The sequence below is a fragment of the Pongo abelii genome, chromosome 3 (genome assembly GCF_028885655.2).
Source record: "Pongo abelii isolate AG06213 chromosome 3, NHGRI_mPonAbe1-v2.0_pri, whole genome shotgun sequence".
NCBI lineage: Eukaryota > Metazoa > Chordata > Mammalia > Primates > Hominidae > Pongo > Pongo abelii.
In genome coordinates, this window is record NC_071988.2 from 607267 (window position 1) to 626216 (window position 18950).

Here is an 18950-nt window from a genome sequence, read left to right on the forward strand (position 1 = left end):
TGCCATTCTAACATTCTTACCCACACCATCTACATTTTAAATATTTTATTGATGATCACTATGGGATAATAGAGGAGAAAATAATTTTTTAAAAGACTCTGCAAAACTACAATAGTTCTCCTAATCATGAGATGCTTGCTTCAGAGTTTCGCGATCCATCCAACATGGGAAGTCAAAGCCTCTCTGGGCTACTACAAGGCTAAGATGCACAGTTGCTCAGGTTGTGCACAACACAAGGGCACCCCATTCACACGAAAACATCTTCATTATTTTGAAAATCTGCAGAGCACTGTGTAGACACATTAGGGATTACCTTACATGAGGCTCTACTAATTTATGATAGCAATTATTTATGTGTTGTTATGGAAAACTGGGAGACAAAAATGAATTACTGTTTTGAGATCTTATGAAGCTTGGAAGACAGATTGGCCCTGGGGAGGCAGCGGTGGCCACAGTTTGCAGGGAAGATTGCTGCCGAGGAGGAATCTGTGCACACGACAGGCTCCAACGATCTGTACAGGGCCACATGGGGCTTTGGCTGAGGACTAAGCTTCGCACGCACGGCACAAAACCCCAAGAGTTGAGCAAGAGTGGCCACCTGGGAGCCCCCTGAAGGCTGCACCAGGACGAGGCCCCTCTGACCAGGTCAAGTGGACAGCCCCGAGGAACCTGGGTTGGTTATGGAGACCTCAGACAGTCCCAGCCACTAGAAAAGAAGCATTTACATGATTGAAAAAAACGTTTGCAGAAAAGAGGTGAAATGACAGAACAAGGGAAGGACTCAGCAGAATGTAGCCCAGAGACATCGTGATGGAGACGTGAAGGGGTGGCCTGCCCCTCCACACCTGTGGGTATTTCTAGTCGGGTGGGACGAGAGACTGAGAAAAGAAGTAAGACACAGAGACAAAGTATAGAGAAACAACAGTGGGCCCAGGGACCCATACCAAGGACCTGCACTGACACCGGTCTCTGAGTTTCCTCAGTTTTTATTGATTATTATCGTCATTATTTCAGCAAAAAGGAATGTAGTACGAAGGCAGGGTGATAATAGGAAGAAAGTCAGCAACAAACGTGAGCAAAAGAATCTATGTCATAATTAAGTTCAAGGGAAGGTACTATGCCTGGACGTGCACGTAGGCCAGATTTGTTTCTCTCCACCCAAACATCTCAGTGGAGTAAAGAATAACAAGGCAGCATTGCTGCAAACATGTCTCACCTCCCACCATAGGGCGGTTTTTCTCTTATCTCAGAATTGAACAAATGTACAATCGGGTTTTATACCAAGACATTCAGTTCCCAGGGGCAGGCAGGAGACAGTGGCCTTCCTCTATCTCAACTGCAAGAGGCTTTCCTCTTTTACTAATCCATCTCAGCACAGACCCTTTATGGGTGTTGGGCTGGGGGACAGTCAGGTCTTTCTCAACCCACGAGGCCATATTTCAGACTATCACATGGGGAGAAACCTTGGACAATACCCCGCTTTCAAGGGCAGAGGTCCCTGCGGCTTTCCACAGTGCATTGTGCCCCTGGTTTATTGGGAATAGAGAATGGCAATGACTTTTACCAAGTATACTGCTTGTAAACATTTTGTTAACAAGGCACGTCCTGCACAGCCCTAGATCCCTTAAACTTTGATTTCATACAACACATGTTTTTATGAGCTCCAGGTTGGGTCAAAGTGGCTGGGGCAAAGCTACAAATTAACAACATCTCAGCAAAGCAATTATTTAAAGTACAGGTCTTTTTCAAAATAGAGTCTCTTATGTCTTTCCTTTCTACATAGACACAGTAACAGTCTGATCTCTCTTTCTTTTCCCTACAGAGACATGAGCTCACTTTCTGTCTCCTCATCAACCAAGAACCTCATAAACAAGGACAGAATGCTCCCTGGGTCCAGCACTGAGACCGAGACCCAAGATGCACCAAGAGATTGAGAAACTGAGACCCACAGACGCACAAAGACCCACAGACGCACAAAGCCCCACAGACGCACAAAGCAAAACACGTTCTGACGCCCCGTGTCAGACGCGTCCTGAAGGATGAGCGATGGTTTCTGCCCACTGAGGAGTATCCATCTGGAGCTGAGATTTAAGCCCCTCCACCCCACGGCAGCAGGAGTCTCCCCACGCTGGTGTGACCCACATGCAGGGCACACACACGTAAGGGTCGCCAGCTGCGAGGAGGTGGTGCCTGCGCCTCCTCCAGGCTGCACCTCAACCTGTCCCACCCTAAAGTGAGACAGACTGGATCCCCCACTGGCCAGGGCTGCCTCGCGTCACACCAGCTCCCCCTGCTCTCTGCGCCATCATCCCCTCCATGTGGCTTCCCAACCCACAGACACCCGGCATCTCCATCAGCCTTGGCCCTGGGCACAGTGAGTGTTTTCCATGCATTTGTGGGATTTTAAAAATAAACTTCTGTTGCCCTCGTTAGATTATAGGCCTCGTGAGAACAGGGACCAAGTCTTTTATGGATGAGGGGCGGGTGTCCGGAGTTTCAACATGGCACTTCCAGGGCTACAAGGAGGTAAATGGATGAAGAGGTCCTGTTGAGTGGAGGCAGAGGAGCCCTGGGGCCTCTTTATGAAAAAGCAAAAATAAACACCATGGAGCAGGTGGTCGTGCCACTGGTGGGAGCGGGATCATCCTGCTAGGCACCAACCGCCCCCATCCAACAGAGGAACACAGGCTCTGCCTCCTGCTCCGCATCTCCTCATTATACACAGAAACATCCTCGGCTTGAGGACAAAGGCCCATCTGTATTCAGATCTGAGCAGGAGCAGGTGCCGCCCTCACATCTGGAGGGAGCCTGAGACTGCCCGACAGGAGCCACAGGTACCAAACGGTGAGGACCCCCTTCCAGACAGCCCCCTGCCCAGCTCCTGTGGACCCTCTCCCCAACCTTTGCCAGGTGGGGACCGTGGTCCTCTGTGGCGTGTCGTCTGCACCCGTCTTCATCGGGGGCACTAGCACCTGCCACGCACTCAAGGGGCAAAGTGGGGGCGTCCAGAAGGGGGTTGTGAAGAACTGGGGGACGGGAAAGAGCCTGCAGAGGAAGAAGGAGGTGGGGAGGGGCTGCGCGTGCATAGACCTCAGGGTGGGGCAACCGAGGACCTGAAGCAACCAAGGACCTGAAGGCTCAGCCCGGCCACCATCCTCACATCCAGGTGCAATGTGAGCTCGTCCCTGGGAGCTGGGAAATGCACCCGGCAGGCTCTGGAGGCTGTTCTGGGACTGAATGCAAAGCAGGCGACCCTCCACCCTGGCCCCAAACCCAAGCACTGCAGCGGCCCCGCAACCCCTCCCCCCACCCGCATCCCCACTCCCCCGTCCCCAGTGAGAATTCACTAGTTTGAGGAAAAAGGGGAAGCCTCTCAGCAGATCCTTGAAAGGAAGTGACTTTGTGACTAAGCGGAGGCAGGAACATCATGGCACAAGGGCACACGTCACACGCCCAGCTGGGCCCACTGTGGACGGCGCAGATGCTGCCCTTAGAGCAGCCTCTGAGACAGGCAGTTGCAGCCGTGCAGCCCAGGGCCCTCGCAGAAGCTTCCCCGGGGCCTGGCCTCGTGCTGAGAGAACTCTGCGCTCCAGAGGGTACCTGGCTGTCATGCACACGTGCTCACACACGAACACATACACCTACACGTGCGCACACTCACACTCCTTGCACACACGTATGTGCACACTCATGCATGCGTGCACACACGTCTACCAGCTGAGTGCAGTAAAAGAACCACATGAAAACCTTGCAACTTGGTTAAAAGTACGGTGAGAATATGGACAGACAAACTGGAAAAGATGGCAAGAAACCTTAAGCCCAGGATCTGGCAGCACAAAGGTGCCTGGAAAGCGGCAATCAGCGTTTTTATATTCAGGGAAGTCGGGAACACTGCCACCCGCCTGCCAGGCCGGCGCCCGTGCCAGACCCAGCCAAGGTGCTTCCCACCACATCACCCCTGCTGGCCCGCGGGGAGCTGGCCCAGGAGCCGAGAGGCCTATGGGAGCAGGCAGGGCTTGCTGCGGTGACAGCGGAGAGGAGAGGCCGGGCTTTGTTGCCAGGCAGCCCCCAACATTCAGGTCCTCCTGCCACCGACAGCCATGTGGCCTCAGAGCGGCGTCACCCCAAAGCTTGTCCCAGCCGGGGCCTGACAGCAGGTAAAGGCTGACTAGCGACTCTGGATCCCTCAGAGTGTGGGGGAAGGTGGATGTGGTCCCACCTCCACGTCCAGGGTCCCCTTGTTGGCCTCTGGGCATTTGGGTCCTGGTGTGATTACCTGGCCCTGTCTCCTGCACAGGGGTGAACTGCGTCTCCTGGAGGTAGGGCCAGTGCCCCACCACCTCCCCACCACACCCGAACCCAGGTGGGCTCCCAGGATGGCCTGGGGCCACCTGTGGGACCAACCCAAACCCTCAGGCAGCTCCGCCGGCAGAAAGCCTCATGCTGTGTATGGGATAACCTCCTCAGGGGATTAGTTCTCAAGGCCTGGTCCACTGGAAGCCAAATGCCTGCACCCAGCCACCCATGACCCCTGCAACAGGCAGGAGATCCCCCAACAGTTACTCCCAGCCTTCATTCCACGGGGTCTGGTTTTCCTGGAAGGTGGGAAGTCCCGGGGTCCGAGGAGAGGGAGCGCAGGCCCCCATTTGTAGGAGTGAGTCAGCGGACTCCCCCCGGGGTTCCTAATCTCACTAAGAAAGACTTTGCTGATGACAGGGTTTCCTGGGAGTCCATGCGTGCCTGGAGCAGCAGCGTCTCCAGGGACAGGCAGCCAGCATGAGCCTCAGTGAGGAGCAGGCCCGGAGCTTTCTCGACCAGAACCCCGATTTTGCCCGCCAGTACTTTGGGAAGAAACTGAGCCCCGAGAATGTGGCCGCGGCCTGCGAGGGCGGGTGCCCGCCGGACTGCGACAGCCTCCGGGAGCTCTGCCAGGTGGAGGAGAGCGCGGCGCTGCTGGAGCTGGTGCAGGATGCGCAGGAGAGCATCAACATGGAGCGCGTCGTCTTCAAGGTCCTGCGGCGCCTCTGCACCCTCCTGCAGGCCGACCGCTGCAGCCTCTTCATGTACCGCCAGCGCAACGGCGTGGCCGAGCTGGCCACCAGGCTCTTCAGCGTGCAGCCGGACAGCGTCCTGGAGGACTGTCTGGTGCCCCCCGACTCCGAGATCGTCTTCCCGCTGGACGTCGGGGTCGTGGGCCACGTGGCTCAGACCAAGAAGATGGTGAACGTCAAGGACGTGGCCGAGGTGGGTCTGTGCGAAGCCTCGGTGTTGTACCCAGGCGAGTTAGAGAAAACGCCACACTTTGAGACGAATTAAGTGTCCTTTACTAGCCGGCGACCGAGAGACGGCTAACGCTCAAAATTATCTCGGCCCTAAAGAAGGGGCTAGATTTTCTTTTATACTTTGGTTTAGAAAGGGAAGGGGGGTCTAGTTAAAACAATTTTACAGAAATAAAGTAGGCAAAAAGTTAAAAGGATAAATGGTTACAGGAAAGTAAACAGTTTCGGGTGCAGGGGCTTTAAGATTATTACAAGGTTATAGACTTGTGGCTTTGGGCGTTATCAATCAGACAAATTCCTCGGAATTGCGGATATTGCTCGCCACAGTATTTTATCAGTTAATTGCATTCTTGGATGTGCTGGGAGTCAGCTTGCACAAGTTAAGTCCTTGAGGAAGGGGCTGCTAGTGAAAGAGCCAAGATGGAGTCTGTCTGGTTCTCTTAGCTAAGGGAAAGTCAATTCAGGTGGAAACAAGCCTAAAAACAGGGTTAGTAAAAACTAGGTTGGGCATTACATCAGGGAGGTGGCTGTGTGCATCTCTTGCACCTGTCCCAGGTGTCTGAGGGTCAGCTCGGATCCTCAGGCCTCCAGGGAGGCCTCTTGTCAGGGCACAAGGCTTGTTCTGTGCTGAGGAGCAAGTACCTAGAGCCCCCTCCCGGCACTGTGCCCTGGCCGCCTGCCTCTCCGACTCAGCTTCTGGCTCAAGCTGACATCGCGTGGCCACTGAGTTGCTTAGACCTGAGTCTAGGAGCCTCGGCTGAAGCAGACTCAGGCTCAAACCAGGGTGCCCTGATTCTGCATCCACGTCCCATGGTGGGGACCGTGTAATCCGAGTGAGGACCCCTGGCTTCCAGGAAGACTGACCAGATGGGGGCTTCAGAGCTCTCTGGGCTGGGAGGGAGGCCCTGCCTTGGGATTTGGGAAGAAGAGGTCACAGTCGAAGGTGGTACAGACGCCCACAGGGCGGGGGAGCCGAGGGGAACCCCAAACTCCCACTGTGGCAGAAGCAGCTTTATCCCATGGAAGCCCACGCCGGCCGCCAGGGGAGAACAAACCTGGTAGCCACTGAGCACAGCGGTCCAGGGTGGGACTGGGCAGGGACAAGAGACTGAGAATCGAGACAGGCTCACTGGAGTCACCGAAGGAGGGAAGGGCAGGGCCTGTCCATGCAAAGCACGGGCTGGAGCAGACGCTTCCCGAGGACAGAGGCGGTCCTGGCGGGACTGGAGAACAAGACGGTGTGAGGTGCCTGCCAGACTGGGTGAGGGCAGCGGCCAGCAGAGACCTGGAAAGGCCCTGAGGAGCTGCCCGGCAAGGGGGCTCTGAGGAAGAAGGGGAGTGGGGAAGCCCCTTCTCCCTGTCCTGCACCTGTCCCAGCTTCCTCTCCCCTTTTCTGTCCCCACAGCTAAAGAGGCTGCAAGAGGCCCAGGCAGCCTCCGCTCTTGCTGGATGAGCCTTGGGAATTACCCATCAGGCCGCCAGCCCAGGGGCAGGCGTGGTCCCTCCTTCCCAGGCAGCTGGAGAGGGAGTGGCAATCCTTTTTTTTTTTTTTGAGATGGAGTCTCACTCTGTCACCAGGCTGGAGTACAGTGGCACGATGTCAGCTCACTGCAAACTCCGCCTCCCGGGTTCAAGCGGTTCTCCTGCCTTGGCTTCCTGAGTAGCTAGGACTAGAGGCACCCGCCACCATGCCTGGCTAATTTTTGTATTTTTAATAGAGACGGAGTTTCGTCATGTTGGTCAGGCTGGTCTCGAACTCCTGACCTCAGGTGATCCACCTGCCTCGGACTTCCAAAGTGCTGGGATAACAGGCGTGAGCCACCGCACCAGGCCGGAAGTGGCAATCCTCTTATCCCAATGGCAGTAAGCAAGCAGCGAGGCAGTGACCTAGATTCAGTAATCCCCGGGTTACCTTCATCTCCACCTCCCTCCTAAGAAGTGGGGCACCCACAAATCAATCGTGCATCAGGAGCATGAGTTACCAGGAAGCCAGGAAACTTCACAGCGGTGGGGCCTGGGGTGGACACCAGCTGCCTCCTCCCTCCCTCCCCCCGTTCCCTCCTCCCTCCTCCCCTCGCTCTCCTGCCACCCTCCTCCCTCCTTTTCTGCCATCCTCCCTCTCTCCCTTCCTCCTGCACACAATCCCCAAGACAACTTCTCATCCCCACCCTGTCCCGAGCCTGGGCTGCGTCCTTCTCACTGCCAGGAGTTTGTCCCAAGCCCGGGCTGTGTCCTTCTTGCCCCCAGGAGTTTGTCCCCCGCTGCCACCACCCCTTCACCCCTTTGTCCCCAACCGGCTGATGGTCTCTCATCCCTGCTCTGCGGGTCCCCTTCAAACTGCTGGGCTGTCCTAGGTCTGTCCCTTAGCCTGGCCTGTTCCCCAGGGCTGTTCCAGGTCCTGCCACCCCCACCCCCAGTGCCATGGCAGCACCTGCCCCAGGACTGACCTCCAAGGCCTCTCCCCTGCCCAGTGTAGCTGGTGCCACTCCGAGGGGCTGAGCATGGTGTCTGCCCCTCCATTCTGTGAAGTCTTAGTTATCTTAGACTAAGGGAACAGAAACTTGAGTCTAAATTGCCAAAAAAAAAGCAAATTTTCATGAAGTGCAAATCTTCATGAAGTGCAAATCCTCATGAAGTGCATCTCAGCACCCTAAGCACTGCCAAGTGGCTTCTGGGTTCATGTCTCAGTTTACAGAAGGGGAAACTGAGGCAGAGCACACCTCATTCTGGCCCACTGCACCCTCTTTGGAGGGTGTGAGCTGCACCGGCCGTTTCAGGAGAGCAGCTGGTGGCTGTGGTGCAAGAGTCCCTCAGACGGGGTATGGGTGGCCAGCATGCAACACCTGGGCCACCTGGAGTCTCGCCCACCTGAGCCCTGTCTCCCTGTTTACATTGGGGAAATGATGTCTGCCTCGCAAGGGCGCTGCAGCGGCTAAACCAGCCTGCTCCTGAGCACAGGCGGGCTGTGAGTCTGCAGGGCCGGCAGGCCCCGGGTAACTAGCTCCTCCCTGAGCTGCGAGCATCCATCCTCCTGGAGCTGAGGGTGCCAGCCCGGGGTGAAGGCTGCAGTAGCCTGGCCTGTGGGCCCTCTTGTCCCCAGGGGTCTGTCCCAGGAGTTACCACGGAGGGAGGGGCTGCCCAGGGCTCACTCTCTCGGGCCTACAGGGAGCCCAGGCAGTGCCAGGCCACATGGGACCAGCTTCTGGGAGGTGCAGGGCTTCAGCTGATGGCTCCAAGTCCCTGTCTGCTCCCAGAACCCCACAACTACGCATGTTGTGTGTCACGGCAGCCCCCTGGGGAGACATGGCGGATCCCAGGGCCTGCACAAGGGGGGCCCTGCTGGGACTCAGGACTGAGCACAACCTTCCTGGAGCCTGGCCCAGGCCTGGGCGTGGATTGTGAACCCTAAAACCTTGGGCTCAGGAACCACAGGTCCCAGAAAGTGGACACCAGGCCCCCCTCCATCCCTCCCAACATGTCAGAAGCCAAAGGGGCAGCCGGGTGAGAGGCCCTGCCCAGCCACCCGGTGTCCACGGCCCCTAGACAAGCCTTTTAGCAGGAAGGAAGCACGGGTCAGGTGCAGAGACGGAGGAGCGAGTGGGCCTGTGAGGCAGCACGGCCTTCCCTGTCCCCCACTGTGCACCCCGGGCAGGGACGCCGCCCACACCTGATGAGGGGGAAGCCACCAGCCCTGCCATCACCCCTTTGTGGCTCATCAGACCTGCAAGAGTTCACAGCAAGGGCAGCTGGGATGGACAATCCTGGCGGGCTGGTGGGGCTCGGCCACGGCCACCAAGTGGCAGGGCAGGACTCACACCCCGGCTCTGACTGTGCAGCGGTTTCTGAGCCCAGCCCCAGCAGAACAGCCACGGACCCCGCAGTGCTGTGCATGCAGCCTCAGCCTCCACCCGCTTCCAGCTCCTCTCCCTGGGACCGTCACGGGAACCCATCCCAAAGGCCTGTCCCAGGACCCTGGTAGGTCTCCTGACCCCTGCCCCAAAACACCTCATCACGGGGTCCTGCACGTAGCAAGCAGTCAAGACCCTTGGACTCAGTCCTGTGGTGGTCTCTACAAGGCTAGACAGAGCAGGGGTGTTGAGAACACGGGCCGGGTGGGAACCCAGAGACAGAGGGAGGAGGGCAGCAGGACCAGCTGTCAGCCACGCTGAGCACAGACGGCAGAGGAGGCGTGGGGCTCGGGCAGTTGGGGGTGCTTTGGAGAAGCCACAGTGGGTGTGAAGTCCCCAGAGTGAGGCCCAGCTGCTCGGCTATGTGAGCACACACAGGCCCCTGGCCTGCTAGAGGCAGAGCAAATGCAGGGGGTTCCCAGGAGCCTGAGAGTCCACAGCTGCCTCCTGCTCCCAGGCAAGGCTCCTGGCACGTCTGACCAGGAGGCTCTGGGGAAGCAGGGAAGCCGGGACTGGACAGTGGAGAGGAAGAGACAGGCAAGGACCCCCCGGCCAAGCATCACTACAGGGGACACAGAGCCCAGAGGGCACCAGAGACGAGAGACGGGGGGCTGGCGGGCGCCACGTGTTAATCTTCACCGATAGACGCACCATGGTGTGGCTGCATTTCACAATGGGTGGGGCAGCTGGCAGTCAGACGGGGAGGCCGAGGGGCCCATCCCTGTGGCCGAGGGGAGTTTGCAGGGCTGTCATCTCAGGAAGTGAAGGCTGAGCTGGGGTCGGGCTGTTGGGCCACCAAGGGCAGAGGGTGGGAGCTGCTGAGGCTGGAAGCTGCACCAGCCAAGCTGGGACCAAGGTGGTTGTGGCCCGGCTGGTACCAAGTGCCCATCCATGCCTGGGCAGCAGAGTGACCAGATGCTGGGGAAAGGAGAGCAGGTGTCAGTGGGAGAGTGGCTGGATGTTTCCATGTGGGACTCTTCGCAGTCTTGATGGCAGATTTACAAAAAAGTAAACATTCCCTGTGGTGTCAGGGAAGCTGAGGAGGGCAGAGGGCAGAGTGCAAGCCAGGGTTTGGAGCAGATGTTCCTGGGAAGTCCCTGGGCTGGGCCAGCTGCTCACAGAGGCCTGACAAGGTACAGGGAAGGAGGAACGAGGGGCAACCTCACTCAAAACAAGCTGCTCAGAGGAGCATAGCTTCTGGCAGAAACTCCGCGGTGGCCAAGCCCCAATTCTGGCTGCCTGCTCTGGACCTCTAAGGAGCTGTTCCCCTCGCTCCTGAGGGTGTGGGGGCTGGTGAGACACAAAGAGGCTGCAGTCACAAAGCCTCAGGGTGAAGGTCTCTGTGCTGGGACCAAGGGTGTATCTGGCACAGGCCTGGAAGGACCAGGGAGTGAATGGGGCCAGTGGTGAAGGAGAGAGGCTGTCGGCATAAGGATGGTAACGGCAGCCCACCTCAGCTGGAAGAGCTGAAATGGAGCCAGGTACCTGCTGAGACCAGTGACGCAGCCAGGAAGACAGAGGACCCAGGAGCAGCTGTGAAAGAGAAAAGACGAATGGGCTGAGAGAGCATTTCACAGAGTCCTGAGTGCACTTAAATCCCAGGATGGGGAGAGACTATGAAGAAGAGAAGGTGACAAATAGTGTGAGGTTCTTGGGTGGAACGTAGGCCACGAGGGAGGTGGGAAGGCTCTGTGGCTGTTCCCATACTTTCTTTGTGAAGCAAGAGCTGTGAAAACGTGTGGGGCAGAGAGAAGTGACAGAGTCAGGTCTGAGATCCAGGAAGAAACTGGTAGAGACAAAGCTGGCAAGAGAAGTGAGGCTGAACATTCATCAACCATAGCCTGTGTGACTATGGGGCACCATCTGAGGGTCATGTTATGTGGATCTGTGTGGCACCGTCTGCTATCTCAGGGTCACATTGCGTGGATTCACGTGGCACCATCTGAGGGTCATGTTGTGTGGATCTGTGTGGCACCATCTGCTATCTCAGGGTCACATTGCATGGATTCACGTGGCACCATCTGAGGGTCATGTTGTGTGGATCTGTGTGGCACCATCTGCTATCTCAGGGTCATATTGTGTGGATTCATGTGGCACCATCTGAGGGTCAAGTTGTGCTTTTTCCAGAATCACTGGTATATGTCCAGGTGTCATGCTGTAATCTGTGTGGCACCATCTGAGTGTCACGTTGTGTGAATCCATGTGGTATCAGCTGAGAGTCATGCTGTGTGGATCTGTGTGGCACTGTCTGGGGGTCGCATTGTATGGATTTGTGTGTGGCACCATCTAAGGGTCATCTTGTGTGATGCCATCTGAGGATCACATGTGGATCCATGAGGCACCGTCTGAGGGTCATGTTGTGTGGATCTGTGTGGTGCCATCTGCTATCTCAGGGTCACATTGTGGGGATCTGTGTGGTGCTGTCTCAGGGTCACGTTGTGTAGATCCGTGTGGCACCATCTCTGGATCACATGTGGATCTGCGTGGTGCTGTCTGGGGGTCACATTGTGGGGATCTGTGTGGTGCTGTCTCAGGGTCACGTTGTGTGGATCTGTGTGGCAGCATCTCTGGATCACATTTTTTGGATCCGTGTGGCACCATCTCTGGATCACGTTGTGTGGATCTGCATGGTGCCGTCTGAGGGTCACATTGTGTGGATCTGTGTGGTGCCGTCTGAGGGTCACGTTGTGCTCTTTCCATAATCACTGGTTTATGTCCAGGTGTCATGCGGTGAAGATCAGCAACCAGGGAAGGACCCCAGGTGAGGGTGTCAGTGAAGTTGGCAAGGGATGGGTAAAAGGATGGGCTCCAGGTAGAAAGGGAGGGAAACAGTAACAGAGACTCTGAATTCAGCAGGGAGCACACATGGTGGCCACTGTAGCACTGACGGCTGGTGGGGGAGACACTGTCCAAACCGCCACAGGCATAACAGGCACCACGACAAGCAGGCAGGAGTGTGCTGTGCTTGGCTCAGGGGACACAGGTGCAGAGATGAGCCCTCAGGGGACGCAGGTGCAGAGATGAGCCCTCAGGGGACACAGGTGCAGAGATGAGCCCTCAGGGGACGCAGGTGCAGAGATGAGCCCTCAGGGGACGCAGGTGCAGAGATGAGCCCTCAGGGGACGCAGGTGCAGAGATGAGCCCTCAGGGGACGCAGGTGCAGAGATGAGCCCTCAGGGGACGCAGGTGCAGAGATGAGCCCTCAGGGGACGCAGGTGCAGAGATGAGCCCTCAGGGGACGCACGTGCAGAGATGAGCCCTCAGGGGACGCAGGTGCAGAGATGAGCCCTCAGGGGATGCAGGTGGTGAGATGAGCCCTCCCTCAGGGACCGTCCCTATTTCAGATCCAATAAAGGGATGCTGGCCCCACTGCCCACGCTGCCACCCCTGCCAGGGCTCACTCACCCATCTTCCTGCTCCACCATCTTTTAAATGCTGGTTTTCCTTCAGTGCCAGCCCACGTGGCTATGGGCAGCAGCTGTATCTCCGAGAATCAGGAAAGGAGGAGCAGGAAGGGTGGGTGCCATTTAGGAGCACGCTGGACCTCGGCCAGCCCCCAGCAGGCTTCCTCTGACCTCTCATCCTTGCTGCAGGGGAAGGGGGTGGAGGGGAGTTGCGAGGAGTCTGCCCTCTGCCGCTGCAGGGCCACCATCCCTAGAAACAGCAGATGTGAGGCACATCCCAGGAGCTCCCGTTCAGCTGGCGCAGTGGCTGAGGGCAGAGCCTGTTATTTTTGCCCCATTGACTGGTGAGGAGCAGGCCACAGAACCGCCCTGTGCCTGCTGCAGGTCGCACAGGTGGGAAGTCCTGACCCCAGCAGGGCTGACCCCGGAGCCGTCCATCTGGGTCACTGCCCCAGGGCACCCCGGCCTCATGTAAACAAACGTCAGAACCAGGAAGTAAGAGGAGGGTCTGGGGTCACATCCAACCCTCTGAAGGACAGAATCCCGGTCGCCGGGGGGTGCCTGGTCTCAGTAACCCTCACTGTGTCTGGGCTGAGGCAGAGCTCAGCTGACCTGTTCCTTGAGGGGCCGGAACCTAAGACCCAAGAGAGGAGGGGTTGCTCTAAATCTGGTGGGAGTGAGGGTAGGAGTGAGGGTGGGTGGGTACCCCCCGGGAGCCAGAGGCAGGCAAAGTTCTCATCACGGTGGGCCCCAGACCCCAGGGAGCAGACCCCTGGGAGTGTGCGCCTGGGAGGCCAGAGGGGTGGAGGACAGACCCGAGGAGTGCAAGGACTCCCACCCCGGCCTGCCAGCTGCACCCGCCCTGGCTAAACTGTCCGACGAACAAGCCCCCAATCAGAATGGGCCCATCTCGCATCCTGAACCAATGGCTGTCTCTCAGGGAAGAGTGTAGGAGTGTCCTGCAGGGGGCTGAAGGCAGGAGAGGGTGGCCGGCACCAGGAGGCTTCAGGGACAAGGCGAGCAGGCAGGCTCAACAGGCATCCAGGAGGCCCAACGTGGCCGGAGGGTGGCAGGTGCGGGAGGTGCCAGGCAGGGCGGGGCCACCCATGAGGCCTGTCCAAGTCTGCTGGACTGAGCACTTGGGGGGCACCAGCGTCCTCTGCACAGAGGTGTATGGAGCCAGGCTGGAGTCACAGGGACAGGCCCAGCTTTCACCCCCCAGTGGCCACGTCCCAGTGCCCAGCGGGGCCCCCGGGCACCTCACACCTGGAGGGCAGCAGCCTCCACAAAGCTTGACGACAACCCCAGTGGTGCCGGCTCCAGGCCTACAGAGCGACAGCCTCTTTAGCCTCTTTCCTCTCTTGCGGCAGTGCCCTCACTTCAGCTCATTTGCTGACGAGCTCACTGACTACAAGACAAAGAATATGCTGGCCACACCCATCATGAATGGCAAAGACGTCGTGGCGGTGATCATGGCGGTGAACAAGCTCAACGGCCCATTCTTCACCAGCGAAGACGAAGATGTGAGTGTGGGGGGCACCTGGGCAGCCTTGCGTCTGCCTCCCTGCCTGCCTGCCTGCCCGCCCACGTGTTCTGTGCTGGGCGTCCACCTCCTTACCTGCCTACCTGCCCGCCGGCCTGTTCTGTGCTGCGCGTCCACCTCCTTACCTGCCTACCTGCCCGCCGGCCTGTTCTGTGCTGCGCGTCCACCTCCTTACCTGCCTACCTGCCCGCCGGCCTGTTCTGTGCTGCGCGTCCACCTCCTTACCTGCCTGCCTGCCCGCCGGCCTGTTCTGTGCTGCGCGTCCACCTCCTTACTTGCCTGCCCACCTGCCCGCGTGTTCTGTGCTGCACGTCTGCCTCCCTGCCTGCCTCCCTGCCTGCCTGCCTGTGTGTTCTGTGCTGTGCATCTGCTGGGCTGCTGGGCTCCACATGCTCATCTGCACATCGCTGTGCTCCTGTGTGTCTGTGCACACCTGTGTGTGTGTGAGAGAGAGAGAGCTTGCGTGCCCACCCTATGCACCTGAGCTTGCGTGTGCCAGTCCATGTCTGTCTGCGGGGCACAGCTTCCTGGCGTGTCTGGGCACCCTCAGGCGAGCATGTTTCTCCTGCAAAATACTCACGGGGGCACGTGTCTGAAAACTGGAATTTTAACTCCTCTTGTTGCAATTCCTGTTTCAGGTGTTCTTGAAGTACCTGAATTTTGCCACATTGTACCTGAAGATCTATCACCTGAGCTACCTCCACAACTGCGAGACGCGCCGCGGCCAGGTACCCACACGCTGAGCACAGCCCTGCCCACGTGCGCCAGGGTCCCTCCGCCCGTCCTGCTGCCTGCACAGAGGCAGGTGGTGGCAGGTGGTCTTGTGCTCACCTGGGTAGGTCCTGGGGTGGGCATTGCTCCGGGGAGAGGAGGGCCCCATGGCTTCTGTGGCTGTGCTGAGCTGCAATGGCCAGACCCATCTGCCACCTGCCTGCGATCTGGCCAGAGTGGGTGTGAGGCACCTGCAGAGGGGGAAAGGGGCACCCTTCCTAGAGGCTGCCCCCAACCTTCTTGGGAGAAGCCAGCATGAGTGATGAGTGAGCAGGGAGCAGAGGGGCTCCCTGGCAGGTCCAGTCCTGGCTGAGAGAGGGTACAGGGGCAGGTCCGGCCCTGGCTGAGAGAGGGTACGGGGGCAGGTCTGGCCCTGGCCGAGATGCTGGGGAGGGAGGCCTGAGGACCTTATGGAGTCAGGTGTGCCCAGGTGTGTGGGAAAACGCAGGGGGATGACCTCCAGGGCAGGTGGTCCTCCCGTCTGAGACCCTGGCTCAGGGGAGACCTGGATGGATAGTGAGTGGCCAGGGGAGGGAGGCTCTATGTTGGGGCTGGGAAGCCGTCCACACAGTGGCCTGGGGGCTGAGCCACAAAGGAGAACTGTGAAGACGGCAGGTCACCTCCTGCCTTCGCCATGTCTTGTTCTGCCTGCGGATGCTGCCTGGCCCTGGTCACCTGCTGCGAGCCTGCTGAACGTGGCGAGAGGCTGAGGTCTTTATCTCAGCATCTGGAGGAAGGCTGGGTTTAGGGGCCTCCTCCTGGCCCCAGGGCTGCCTCAGGGGCAGTCTGGAAAGGCGGTCAGGGCCCCTGGGGCATCCAGCCATCCAGCCAGTGGACACCTGTGAGAAAACCCCCCCGAGGGACGTCTCAGCCTCAATCGAAGCAGGCCTCCCACAGGACAGGGCCGTGGGAACCAGGGACCAGGGAGACCATCTGTGTAATGTATCTGGAATTCTTTTGCATGAGTGATTTGTCTCTTCTCCTCATTTACTAATTTATTCAACCATTTATTTATGTCAGTGTGGACTTATGAGTATGGTATGCTTAGGTTATAATTCAGTATGATTTTATTTATTTTCTTGCTCACGTGAGTCCAACTGTGGCCACTGGGAGCTCTTTCACTTGTCTCCTGGGCCCCTTTTACATGACTCCATCACTGTGGGGTTTCGCTTTGGTTTGTTTTTTGTTTTTTGTGTGTTTTTTGTTTTTGTTTTGTTTTGTTTTTGAGACAGGGTCCATCTGGGCTCACTACAACCTCTGCCTCCCCCGGTTCAAACAATTTCCTGCCTCAGCCTCCCGAGTAGCTGGGATCACAGACGTGCACCACCATGCCCAGCTAATTTTTGTATTTTCAGTAGAGACGGGGTTTCACCATGTTGGCCAGGCTGGTCTCCAACTCCTGACCTCAAGTGATCTGCCCACCTCAGCCTCCCAAAGTGCTGGGATTACTGGTGTGAGGCACCGCGCCCAGCCTGGCTTGGTTTTGAAGTGGATGCCCCTGGCTCATTGTGTATTTCCCGCCCTGGTCTCGCCATCAGCCACTTCTCCAGGGAGCCCGGTTCCTTCTGTTGGAAAGCAGTAACAGGAGCCGCGGCCTGGGGGCCGGCTGTGCTGGTTGCCGGGGTCACTGCTTCCAGGCCTTCTCGGCCGGCAGAGCGAGAGGCAGCCGTGCTCTGCCAGCCCTCGCGCGTCCCCTGCGTGTGCGCAGAGCTGCAAATGTTCCTGCATGTGACCATCGCGCTCGAGCTGACGTCTCCAACCCTGGTCCACGACAGCGCGGCACATTCTGGCTTCTTCCTCTTGCTGCTATGTGAATTCCCATCCAACAGTGGGACGCCTGGGAGCTGTCCTCCGCCCAGGCACTTAATTGTCTGATGCCAGCGCAGGGGTATAGCAGCGTCAGGATTGTTCACCCGCATCCTGTGGAGAGCAGTGTTATCGAGTAGAATACGGGGTTGATGAAGAGTTTCTTTTGCCTTCAGTCTTACTGAGGCCAGAAGGCGGCTTGCTCTGTTCCTTCCCACCAGTGACGAGTCAGAGTTCCTGCTGCTCTGCACCCTCACCAGCGTTTGGTGGAACTGTAGTCTGATGGGTGTATGGTAGCATCTCATTATTGTTGTAATTTACAATCCCCTAATGACAGATGATGTCACATGTCTATTCATTTACATATTTGCCATCTGTACATCTTAATCTTTGATGAGGTGTCTGTTCAGATCTTTTGCCCTGTTTGATTGGGTTGTTTTCTTAGCATTTAAAGAGTTTTGTTTTTATTTTATTTACTTATTTATTTATTTATTTATTAGAGACAGGGTCTTACTCTTGACACCCAGGTGGAGTGCAGTGGTGAAATCTTGGCTCGCTGCAACCTCCGCCTCCCAGATTCAAGCAATTCTCCTGCCTCAGCCTCCCGAGTAGCTGGGATTACAGCCGCTAACCACCATGCCCAGCTAGTTTTTGCATTTTTAGTAGAGACGGGGTTTCACCATGTTGGCCAGACTGGTCTCGAACTCCTGACCTCAAATGATCCTCCTGCCTCGGCCTCCTAAAGTGCTGTGATTACAAGTGTAAGCCACTGCACCTGACCAGAGTTTTTAAATATATTTTCAACATAAGTCCTTTATCAGATATGTTTGTTTTGAGAGCTTCTTGCTAAATTGGGGTCCCATTGAGGGCCCCAATGAGGGTCCCAGTAATGAGGGGTCCTCGTTACCCTAGCAAGTAATGAGCGGGGCTGGGCCTGGTGTTTATCCTGCACCTTTCACAGGATCTTCTTTCACTGGGTGGGCAGCCTCGTGCCTAATTATCCAGCCCACAACCAGGGGCTCCCTCACACAGGAAACTTGTTCATATCGGCAGGTGCCTGAGGCTTGTGTCTGACCCACGCCCAGGTCATGCCTACCTGGCCATCACTCTGGCACAGGGAGCCCAACCCTCTGTTCCCTCCAGCGTCCCAGGGAAAAGCTGGCCTGGGGTAGCTCCTAGCTCTTCAGATGGAAGCACAAATTCAGTCCACCACTGTGATAGGAAACACGTGCAAAGATTTTTACTACAGGTCCTGGGCAGGAAGGGCACCGTGATTCCGGAGGCAGTTTTGTTTTTTGGGGGGTGTTTTTTTTTTCTTGAGATAAGGCCTCACTCTGCTGCCCAGGCTGGAGTGCAGTGGTGCAATCATAGCTCACTGCAGCCTCAAACTCCTGGGCTCAACAGATCCTCCTGCGTTAGCCTCCCAAGCAGCTGGGACTGCAGGTGTGCCCCACCACACCTGGGTAATTATTTTTTAGAGACAGAGTCTTGCTGTGTTGCCCAGGATGGCAGGAGGGCAGTTCTGTGATGTTTTTCTTGGGGTCCACAGTTCACAGGAGGCAGAAATGGCAAGTCAGGCAGAGCAGGGGCTCTGCTAGCAGCAAACATGAGGGAATAGAGAGCAGGTCCCTTAAGTTCATAGGCAAATGTCTGAACAGCCTTTTCTAAAGGAAAGGGGGAGAAGTGGGGAGCCCAGGCTTCTGGGCAGGAGAGATGCCTCTAAGTTCTTATGGCTGCCATCAGCTTGAGCCATTTAGGTGCAGAACTGGAAACTGTCAAGGGTGACTAAGCCCTGCTTCTGGCATGAGAAAGTTAAACTTGTACTCAAAAGTGATGCTGAGGCCGGGCACGGTGGCTCACGTCTGTAATCCCAGCACTTCGGGAGGCCAAGGCGGGCAGATCACCTGAGGTCAAGAGTTTGAGACCAGCCTGGGAAACACGGTGAAACCCCATCTCTACTAAAATACAAAAAATTAGCCAGACATGGTAGCAGCTACTCGGGAGGCTGAGGCAGGAGAATCACTTGAACCCAGAAGCTGGGTTCTCCTCCTCAGGTCCTCCTGCCCAGGACTTGCAGTGGGCCGAGATCGCACCACTGTACTCCAGCCTAGGTGACACAGCGAGACTCCATCTCCAAAAAAATAAAAAAGGTGATGCTGAGACAGGAGCAGTGGCTCACCTCTACAGGCCCAGCACTTTGGAAGGCTGAGGTGGGAGAATCACTTGAGGCCAGGAATTT

General features: G+C 57.1%; 1 protein-coding gene across 1 annotated transcript in view; it reads left to right on the plus strand.

Moving 5' to 3' along the window:
- Positions 1 to 3058: 3058 nt before the first annotated feature.
- The window catches only part of PDE6B (phosphodiesterase 6B), a 46555-nt gene continuing 30663 nt past the window's right edge, over positions 3059 to 18950 (plus strand). The window contains exons 1-3 of the mRNA XM_024245981.2: positions 3059 to 5244; positions 13962 to 14114; positions 14773 to 14862. Of these exons, the coding sequence (XP_024101749.1) occupies positions 4777 to 5244; positions 13962 to 14114; positions 14773 to 14862 (711 nt within the window). The 5' untranslated portion in view covers positions 3059 to 4776. The remainder of the gene's footprint in view (positions 5245 to 13961; positions 14115 to 14772; positions 14863 to 18950) is intronic.